A 10,936-nucleotide genomic window follows, 5' to 3' on the forward strand; every position below is an offset into this window, starting at 1 on the left:
GATAATTTTTTTTAATATGCTATTGAATTCGATTTGCCAATATCTTGTTGAATATTTTTGCATCTGTATTCATTAAGGATATTGGTCTGTATTTGCTGGGTCTCTGCCTGGTTTGGGTATCAAGGTGATGCTGGCTTCGTAGAATGAGTTTGGAAGTTTTCTTTCTATTTCTATTTTTTGGAATAGTTTGAGAAGAATGGGTATGACCTCTGCTTTAAATGTCTGGTAGAATTCCCCTGGGAAGCCATCTGGCCCTGGGCTCTTATTCGTTGGGAGATTTTTGATAACAGATTCAATTTCTCACTGGTTATTGGTCTATTCATGCTTTCTATCTCTTCCCATTTGAATTTTTGCAGTGCATGTGCATTTAGGAATTTGTCCAAGAAATGTACATTTTAAAGTATATAATTTGGTAAGTTTTAACATAAGTTACCTGAGAACCATGATCACAATCAGGATAATTGACGTGTCCATCACTCTCAAAGGTTTCCTGGTGCTCCTCTTTATTTCCTCTTTCTTGCCTCTCCATACTACCTCATCCCCAGGCAACTGGGGATGTAACTGACCTTTCTGTTACTATAGATAAGTTTCCATTTCTAGAATTTTATATGAATGGAATCATACATTATATAGTTATGGTTGTTTTTGTGGGAAGGGGGTATGGGATTTTGACTTCTTTCCCTCAATATAATTATTTGAGTTTCACAATATCCTGGCTACCATAGCTTTATTATAAATTTTGAAGTCAGATAGTATAAATCCTTCAACTTTATTCTTTTTGAAAGGTGTTTTGACTATTTCCAGTTCTTTGCATTTCTGTATGAATTTTAAAATCAGCTTGCACTTTCTGCCTACCAAAAGGCCCACTGTGATATTGATTGGGATTTTACTGAATTTTTATATGGATTTGATGAGAAGTGATATCTGAACAATATTAAATCTCTCAATGCATGAACATATTATACCTGTCTGTTTATTTAGGTTGTCTTTAATTTTTCTTATCACTATTTTGACTTTCAGTGTGGAGATCTTAACATATTTTTATCATATATATGACTTAAGTACTACTGTGTTTCCATGGTATTGTAAATGCTGTTATTTTAAATTTCAGTTTTTGATGACTCATTTCTCATATGTAGAAGTAAAAATGGTTTTGGTAAATTTATGATCTTGTTTTCTCAGACATTTATTCATGTAGTTCTAGTGGCTTATTATAGATTCAGTCGCATTTTCTATGTACACATATATGTTGTCTGTGAATAAAGATAGATTTTTTTTTAATTCCTTTCCATTCTATATTGCCTTATTACTGGCTCTTGCCTTACTGTACTGGCTAGACCCTTCAGTACAGGATTGAATAGAAGTAGTGAACTGTTTAAGTTTTGGAATGTCTGAAAAAGTATTTTTCTTTCTTTTTGAAAGATTTTTGCTGAGTAACAAATTCTCAGTTGAAGTTCTTTTTGTTCTTTCAGTACTCTAAAGGTGTTGCTGCATGGTCTTCTAGCTTATATTATTTATAAGGAGATATATCTCATCCATATCTTTGTTTTTCTGTATATAATGTGTCTTTTTTCACTGACTATTGTTAAGATTTTCTCTTTATCTCTAGCTGTCAGCAATTTTATTATAATAGACCTTTGTGTATTTTCTTTCGTGTTTCTTGTGAATAAGAATTGTGGACATTTTTGATACATAGGTTCATAGTTTTCATAGAATCTGAAATATTTCACCTTCTTTCTTCAATTACTTTTTCTCCTTCCTCCTCGTCTTGAAGGTCTCCAATTACATATATATTAAGCTACCTGAAGTTATCCTATAGTTCAACAATGCTTATTCTTTTCCTTGTTTCTTTTTTTGTTTGTTTTTATTTTGGAGAATTTCTACTGTCTTCAAGTTCAGTAGTCTTACCCTCTGCAAATGTATAATCTGCCATTAGTCCTATTAAGTAAATTTTCATGTAACACATTATAGTCTTAATCTCTACAAGTTCACTTTTAATCTCTTTGCTATCTTTCGTGTCTGAAATTAACATGTTCAAACTTTCCTCTAACTTCCTGAATATATAGAATACAGTAATAATAGCTATTTTAATGCCCTTTACTGCTAATTCTCTTGTTTATGTTTTATCTGGATCTGTTTTTATTGATTTTTTTTCCTCCTCATTTGCATCATTATTTTCCAGCTATTTGTATGCTTGGTAATTTTTTATTGAATGTCAAAGATTATGAATTTTATCCTGTTGAAAAGTGGATTTTTTAAATTCCTAAAAATAGCTTTGAATTTTGCTTTGGTATGAGGTTAAATTTCTTAGGAACTGTTTGATTGTTTCACACCTTGCTTATGAACTTCTTTAGGTAGGATTAGAGCAGCATTTATTCTAAGAGAAATTTTTTCCTGCCACTGAGAAAAGATCATTTTTAGTATTCTAATCAATTCCCTAATAATGGCGAAGTTTTTCCAGTCTTGCTGGTGAAAAAAGGCACTATTCCCAGCCCTGTGTTAGAACCAGGCACTGTTCTCTCAGTCCTTTGGGATACTTTTCCTAGCTTTGGGTTGTTTCCTCACACACATGCACTAAAATATTAATCATTGTGCACCTAAATATTCCATTTCTTGTGTTGGGCACCAAGAGTTTTATGTTCATTATCAAATATTATGTTGTGCTTAGAAGATAGATTTCTGCTAGCCTCATTAGATAATTTCTTAACTATTTGCCCTAATAAGCATGCAGGAATAATTATTTGTCATATTTTGTGTTACAAATATTTATCCTCATGCAAGAAGCCAGCCTGCATTTTTGGTCACTCTGTCCTGTCATTAAATACCATCCTTAGGCCTCCCATGGCAACTGGTAGGGACACATTGGACTGTCCTGACTTAGCTGCCTCCACTGGAAAATCCCAGTTCTGAGAGGCTTTAGTCTCTAATTTTATATGTGAGCCTGTAGTCTCTTTGCATGTAAACACACAAAAACCAATCCCCAGTTAAAGTACATTTTTGTAAATTTACAGTCAGTACTGATTGTCCCTCCTATTGTGTTCATAGTGTTTTAAATGTTACTGTTCTCCTTAAAAGTAGATAAATTTTTTCTGAGCAAAAAACGGATGCATCAAAGCACAGATATTTTAAATCAGATTTATATTAGGAAATGCAAGTGAAAGCAATTTTATAGGTCTTCAAATCTATGGCTGCTACTATTTTTTTTCATTATTATTTTTTAAAATCGACTTTTTAGGAGTCAGTCACATAGCACCCAAGCAGAAAAGGATTACAAACTATTTTTATTTTTTATTATTTTTTTAATAAATTATTTTTAAAAGGAGTTTGAAGCCAACATTGTAATGTATGGCTTTCTCTATGTTCTGCAAATCAGCAGACTAACACTCGAGTGAGTTGGAGGAGATTATGTCCACTCAAAAAGGAGCATGAAGTTACTGGAAGAGCTTTGGAGTCAGAAAGACATAGAGATAACTCTAGTTCCTCCACTTTTTAGTGATGTGACTTTAGGCAAGTCTTTTAGCCCACTGAACCTATAATTTATCTTCTTTGAATAAATATTATACCCCTTACCTCATAGCATTGATAATGAGGTTCAAATTAAATAATGAATGAAGATATAGTAAATGCTCAGTAAATGGCCTTGCCTTTTTTAAGTGTGTGAAGTCAGTTTCCTAGTGAAAAGCTTTCACCTAGGTTTAAAAAAGAAAAATCTACTCCTTATTTGAAAATGCATGTATACCAAGTAAAGGGCCTTCATCCGAGGGAGAAATTTTGACTGTAATATTATGGTTAGTTTAGATTTAAAAGACTTCACAGAGTGACTTTATTTTTTTTTTTTTTATGTTTTTATTTATTTTTGAGAGAGAGACAGCATGAGCAGGGGAGGGTCAGAGAAAGAGGGAAACACAGAATCTGAAGACAAGCTCCAGGCTCTGAGCTAGCTGTCAGCACAGAGCCCGATGCGGGGCTCGAACCCACGAACCGTGAGATCATGACCTGAGCCGAAGTCAGACGCCTAACCGACTGAGCCACCCAGGCACCCCACAGAGTGACTTTAGATCCTCATGGGTTTGTTTGTTTGTTTTTTAAGTGGTCTGTTTGAGGGCAGTTCCAGGTAAGTTACTGAAGTTCATTTTTACTCTTACTAAAACTTATGCTTTTTCTTTTCTCTACATTAGGGTGAGTTCGTTGCTTGTCTCCTGTCCCTATTACGACAAATGACAGATAGACATTATCAACAACTTCTTGATAGTTTCAATACAAAGGAAGAGTTAAGGGTAAGTGACATTTCTTAAAAAATTTCCTATGTCATTTTAGCTTTCCTTGTTCTCATTCATCATTGTTCAAATAGTTCCTTGACGGTTATTTTACCTGTTTCTGTTAAATTCTAAGCTTTTTTCTTCTCACCTTCATGTACATATCTGACTGTCTTTGACTCTAAGATTTTCAACTACTCAAGCAAAGCAATGAACTTTTATTTTAAACATGGACATGGGCTTTGAAATACCTGTCAGCAAATCCAGAAAACTCAGAGCACAATCACAGACCTACTGAGACAAAAGCAAACAGACTAACTCTAGTTAGGTAAACTTAGGAATATTGGCTTTACAGACAATAAAGAAGAATATATGAATCCGCTACCTGATTCCATCCCTCTAAAACCACAATGAGGAGTTCTGGCTACAACGTTCAAACTAGAGAAGCAGAGTTGTGTTTGATATTCTCTGTGAGCTGCAGTCTCATCATTATGCTGCTCTAGTGTGACAGGCTGACGTTCAGTAGACAATATTGATGGCAGGTTTATAAAAACCCAGTCTTGCCTGAAATACAGGTAGCTTCAGTGCTTCCAGCATGGTGTTCACTAAATGCTTAGAATTTGAGTGTCCTCAGTTGGAGGCATGACCTATCATCTCTTCTTATTTACTTTTATTTTTCTTCCATCTCTTGAGTTTTCCAGGCACGCTCATAGGTAAACCATAATAATGGAAGAAATACTTACATGCCAGGAGGTGGAGAATTAGAGGACCATAGAACAGTTGCACTGCAATGTTTGCGTGACCAGAAGCCTTCACAGCAGCTCAGGGGGAGATACGTAGATTTTTAAAATATATATCATGCACAGGAGTCACTTAACCTTTGATTTTTAACTGCCTAGAAGATGTTGCATGATCTCAGAAGAATCTTTTAGTTACCTTGCAGCAGATGACAGGCTGGATCATGAAACAAAAAGAATGGGTTTGGGCAGATGTAATCTCTCTAGCAGTCAGTCAGTTGGCATATACCCATGCCTAAAAGTCTGTTTTCCCTGATTACTTTCAATCTTGAGTTTAGAATTAAAAACAGATAAAGGGCCTTAGAAGATACCCACTCAGATCAAGAAGACACAATGCAGTACTACATGGCAATGAGAAAGATCTGGCCATTTGTAGGAAAGTGAATGGACCTTGAGGGTGTGATGCTAAGCGAAATAAGTCAGGCAGAGAAGGACAGATACCATATGTTTGCACTCATAGGTCTAACAGGAGAAAAGGAGAAACCTAATGGAGGATCAGGGGGAGGGGAAGGGGGAAAGAGAGTTGGGGAGAGAGAGGGACGCAAAACTTGAGAGATATTGAATACTGAAAATGAACTGAGGGTTGAAGGGGAAGGGAGAGGGGGGAAAAGAGGTGGTGGTGATGGAGGAGGGCACTTATGGGGAAGAGCACTGGGTGTTGTATGGAAACCAATTTGACAATAAACTATTTAAAAAAAAGAAGAAGAAGAAGATATTCTACATCCAGAAATCCATGTGGCTAAAACGGAAGATAATTGTGCAGTTACTAACTTTCTTCAGAAGTTGAGTATGTAGCATCATTAAGGAACTATTAGGCTTTATAAACATAAGAAGCCTATGACTTCATGTTTCAAACTTTCACATAAGAAAGGATAGTTATTTTTACAGAGCTTGGGAATGAAAAAAATAGCCTAGAAGCATGCTTTGAAAACCATGGTTAATTTAATCTAGGTATTGAGTTTTATGCCTTATTATTCATGTTAATAATAATAATAAAGCAAATGGAAGTAATGAATGAAGTGTTTTATGTGGCCTTTCCTCATTTCTATCAGCCATCCACCTTTTCAAAATTTCCAACTTCAAAATTAACTGGGCCTTCAGGCCAGGAAAATTATTTCATGCTCATAATTACTTCATCTGTCCTTCAAGAAATACTGATTGAAAAATTCAGACATGCTAAGAACTACTGGCTTTATTATGTAGCCAGGAACAAAGTGTCCAGTTCCTGTAGGGGGAGAAGTCAGACAGGGACTAGGCTTTGACCCCCAATGCTCCAAAGCATCTGGGAATTGCTGTCAGCCCAAACTCGTGACATGAGGGAAAGTCCCCAAGGGAGGTCTCAGCTGAGAGCTAAGAGATGAGTAGGAGTGCCTTTGGCTAAATCTCTCCTAAAGTATCCCTAGAATGTGCTGACATCACATACTCCCTGTACCACCTTTATAACAGTTATTCAAATCTGGAATGTTTTAGTTTGTTTGTTTGGGTGAGTCCCCAACCCCTAGCCACTAGATTATAAACTCCTTGGCGTCCGAAGCTTTGACTGGTTCCCTGCTGTATCCTCAGATCCCAGCACTCAAGAAACATTTGTTGATTGTTTGCTAGAATATAGAGTATGAGGAAGAAAGTTGTAAGATACTATGCACTGAGAATGTGTGTGGACTTTATTTGAGGACATCTGGAAGCCATGGAGGATTTTAAGAAAAAAAGGAGTGCAGGGGCGCCTGGGTGGCTCAGTCAGTTAAGCATCTGACTTCGGTTCAGGGCATGATCTCATGGTTTGTGGGTTTGAGCCCCACATTGGGCTCTGTACTGACAGCTCAGAGCCTGGATCCTGCTTCAAATTCTGTGTCTCCCTCTCTCTCTGCTCTGTTTCTCTCTGTCTCAATAATAAATAAACATTTATTTATGGAGGTAGGGAGAAGAGCCATGATCCCATTTCAGTTAAGAAAGACCTGTCCGGTTGCACTATTGAAAATGAATTAGCCAAGGTCAAGCAGGAGGCAGAACCATGTAAATGTTCTGCTGCAGTAGTCTCTGCTAGCGACGACTATGGCCTGAAAGAGAAGTGCTCATGATGGCAGATTCTAGAGTCATTTAGGAAGCTGAATTGACAGATTCTGGTAACTGAAGAAGATGGCAGAGAGAGAAGAGTTGAAGATGAGTCCCAGGCTCTTTGACAACTGGCCAGATGTGGGTGCCAGTCACTGTGTGGAGAACGAAGGGGGTATGGGTGTACAAGTTTGGGAGCAAACATAAATTCAGTTTCAGCTTGAGTTTGGTCACCTAAAGGACATTAAAATGGAATGTCTTACAGATAGTGTCAGAAGTTCGAGAGGGCTCAGCTGAAATTGTAGATTTGGGAATTGTCAGCCAGTGAATAGGAATTGATAGAGGAGTAAATGTGAACATGGAAGAAGAGTGTAGAGTATGTAATCGAAGAGATCTAAATAGAATTCTGAGCATTAAGGGGGAAGAAGTGGTGAACAGTGCTTGCTACTGCAAGGAGGTCATAAAAAGGACTATTCATATTGTTGATGAACTCGATGAGCAATTTCAATACAGCGGTGAGGGCGGAAGCCAAGCTGTCAGGAATTGAGGAGTGAAAAGAAGAAAAAGATACAGCAGTTGTATACTGTGTTTCAAGAAAGGGAGGATAAGTGTATACTAAAGGAGGACTTCGGATGTCATAGAAATAATCATATTGGAGGAGACTTAAGGATGTTTGAATATGGATGATTAGAGCTGGTGGAGGAGAAGCTGAAGATGTAAGGAAGAAGTGCAAGGGTGGTGAGGTTCCCTAAGAAGGCAGCAGGAGGGGACAGAAGCTGTAGGTGACTGGGAGGAAGATCATGTTCCCAGTGAAGAATGAAAGGGAGTAACTGGGGTGAAGAGAAGCTAAAGGTCGGTTTTGTTTTTACTGAAGACTAATTAGTCATCTGGTTTTAATCTGCATTTTAAAAGTTCAGATGTCACCTTTTAACAGATTTTTCTTGTTCTAAGTTTTCTTAAAAGCCAAATATCCCTACTTATGCTACTGAAATCTAAATGACAAGATCTTTCAAAGATAGTAATACTGGTCCACTGTCCCTTATGCAAAGTCCTTAATATCAAGTGTATTTTAGAAATTAGAATCTTTTGACATTTCAGTAAGGTAATAGGGTGCATATACTGTATGTGGGGATAGCCACTCTAATAAAAAATCTTAATATTTCTGCAGTTAAAAAATATTCACTCTAGGTGGGATGAAATAAATACTAAATAGTTGAGGTCAGGTTTTGCTGCCACATGGGTTATAAGACCAACATTTTTAGAACACTTTGAGCTTTTGCTATTGTGGTAAAGAACCGAGGGCCTCAAACAGCACTTATGTAACTGTAAAACTTACTACGTGCAAGGTACTGTTCTGAAAGCTTGATTAATATTAACTCAGTGAATCCTCAGAAGAACCCCCTGAGGTAGGTACTATTACTATTTTATTACAAATGACAGTTACTTGATTCATCAAACATATATTGAGCACCGTGGCTAGACGTTAGGGATATCAAGACTAGCAAAACAATCTTTGTTAATGCTTTAATGTTATTAACAGCACCTAAATCATTAAGTTACAAATGAGTGGGATGTATGTAGACAACAGTGATGATGGCTGACCTCACCTCCTCACCACCCCCACTGCTAGGGGCCAGATACAGCGCTAAACACTTTTCCTGCAGTGCCTCCTACCCCTCCCCGCCAGCATTCTCTCCACCCCCTCTTCCAGGAAGTAATTGAGAGGGCCTGGAATTCCATTAATATCCGAGCTCTTTTTCACACCGCTCAACTCAGCTTTCCTCTAAACTCTAATGACATTTGTTAAGAACCAAAATCTTTGCTGTCAAATTGCATATAATTTTATTTGTCACCTCTTTAAAAGTAATAAGGTGATTCCAGTCATGAAGTGGAGACGAAAGGCCAATTTAGTGGAAGGAGAGTTACTTGGGGCTTTTGTATGTACCTTTAGATTAGGAATGGAATATGTAATATATAAAGGAAGGGTAGAGCTTAGTAAAGTGATAGTCCATGGAAAATTATAACTGTTATTAGGATTAGACACTAAAAATCCCATTTAACATATGGTTAAAAGTGATCAATGTATGTCTCCCTTCCCTCCACATACATATATTCTGATCCACAGAGGTAGGTACTGTTAACACATGAGGTGTATCCTCATAGATTATTTTTATGGTGTATACACCCTTATTTTTAATGGAATCATACCATTCATAGTAGTTGCACTTTTCCACACTGTAATATGTCATGAATATTATAGAGCTTGTTACATCATTTATTCTTCTGAATCTCATTATATGTATGCTAAATAACGTAATCTTTCCCCCTTTTGTTGGGCATTCCCGATGTTTCTGATTTTTGCTGATGGAAAGGGTACAGTGGGGAACGTCGTGACAACACATGTCTCTATGGGCTCGTGCCGTCACTGCTGCAGAACTGGGACCCATGCACTTTAAGTCTTCATTAATACTGGAAAATTCGATGTTGAGATGTTCAAGTTAATGGTTTTGTTGTTCTTTATTTCTAGCATCATTGCTTTTTTCTTTCTTATTATCAATTCCAAGAAAGATTTGGCCTAGCATTTCACAGTGGTTCTCTAAATGAAAACAAATTTTGAAAGTATGTAGTTCTCGTATTTACTAAGATTATTGGCGTTTTAACTCCATTCTTGCTTGAAGATTCAGGGCATCTCCAGATTGCCTGTTGGGGTGGCTTCTGACGTTTTGAACAGCATGCCATTTCTTCTCCTTGGCCCTCGGGTATTAGGTGTGAGTGGTGTGAGTCACTGCGTCAAGAGAACTGTGTGGACCAAGGACCCAAGGGCTGGCACTCTGCATTGTGTAGTCCTTTCATTCTACTGTAGAATGGCATTATTTTAGAAATGAACAAAAGCAAGACTAGGAAGTGATTAGGGTTTTTCTTTTCCTCCTTCTGTAGTCCGTTTCATTATACGCCCACCTTCTACTGAGGGCTAACCTTTTGTCCATATTCATGGTATTTCTGGTACATAGAGAGCAGTGAGTCTCCTGTTCTTTGCTGATTATGACTTTTCAAATAGAACTGTGGGGATCCTCCTTAAATGAGAGATTATACACGTTCTGGAAGTGAAGTATAGAACTATTATAACCTTTCATTATCCCTCAAACACTGGCCCACTGGCTTTCAAAGATTATATCTGATCAAGTCACACTCCAACTTGAAAGCCCTGAGGACTTCACATTCCCTGTGGGACAAGATCCAGTCTTTGCCACATCTTCCCTGTCCTCAATCTACCTTCCATCTTCATTATCCTGTATCCTCTTCCAAACATCTCACTCCAGCCACTCAGAATTACTTGAGTTTAATTCCTCTGCATATTTTTTTTCTTCTTTCTTTTTCTTTTTTTTTTTTTCTATGGTCAACCTGAAATGCCTGTTCCACCACTATTCATTTGCATTGTTTAATTTGTACCCCTATTAATCCCTTTCCTGATTTCAGCTCATTCTATATAATCCAGCTCAGGAAGCTCTTTCTTTATGGAGCATTCACAGAATCCAGTACCCACCGCCCCCTAGTCATGATAACATCCAACATTGCCTTGGAATTGTTGTCTCCTTGACTTTTTTTTTTTTTTTTTTTTTTTTTTTTTTAGGGTTTTATGACTTTATTATTAGCCACTCTTTTGAGTCCAGTCTCCCTGTGCTGTGGTTGGGGGCCAAGTTGTTTTTTCCAAGCTCTGCCTCGTTTCCTTTTTTTTTTTTTTCACCTTTTTTTTTAATAGTTTATTATCAAATTGGTTTCCATATAACACCCAGTGCTTCTCCCCACAAGTGCCCCCCACCATGACCATCATCC

General features: G+C 37.3%; 1 protein-coding gene across 3 annotated transcripts in view; it reads left to right on the forward strand.

The window, feature by feature from the left end:
- DOCK4 (dedicator of cytokinesis 4) overlaps window positions 1-10,936 on the forward strand; it is a 417,061-nt gene that overhangs the window by 320,943 nt on the left and 85,182 nt on the right. For all 3 annotated transcript variants that reach the window (XM_029924788.1, XM_029924790.1, XM_029924789.1), the window contains exon 26: window positions 4,179-4,277. In XM_029924788.1, the coding sequence (XP_029780648.1) occupies window positions 4,179-4,277 (99 nt within the window). The remainder of the gene's footprint in view (window positions 1-4,178; window positions 4,278-10,936) is intronic.

Source organism: Suricata suricatta, chromosome 2 (assembly GCF_006229205.1).
Source record: "Suricata suricatta isolate VVHF042 chromosome 2, meerkat_22Aug2017_6uvM2_HiC, whole genome shotgun sequence".
In the NCBI taxonomy this organism is placed as follows: domain Eukaryota; kingdom Metazoa; phylum Chordata; class Mammalia; order Carnivora; family Herpestidae; genus Suricata; species Suricata suricatta.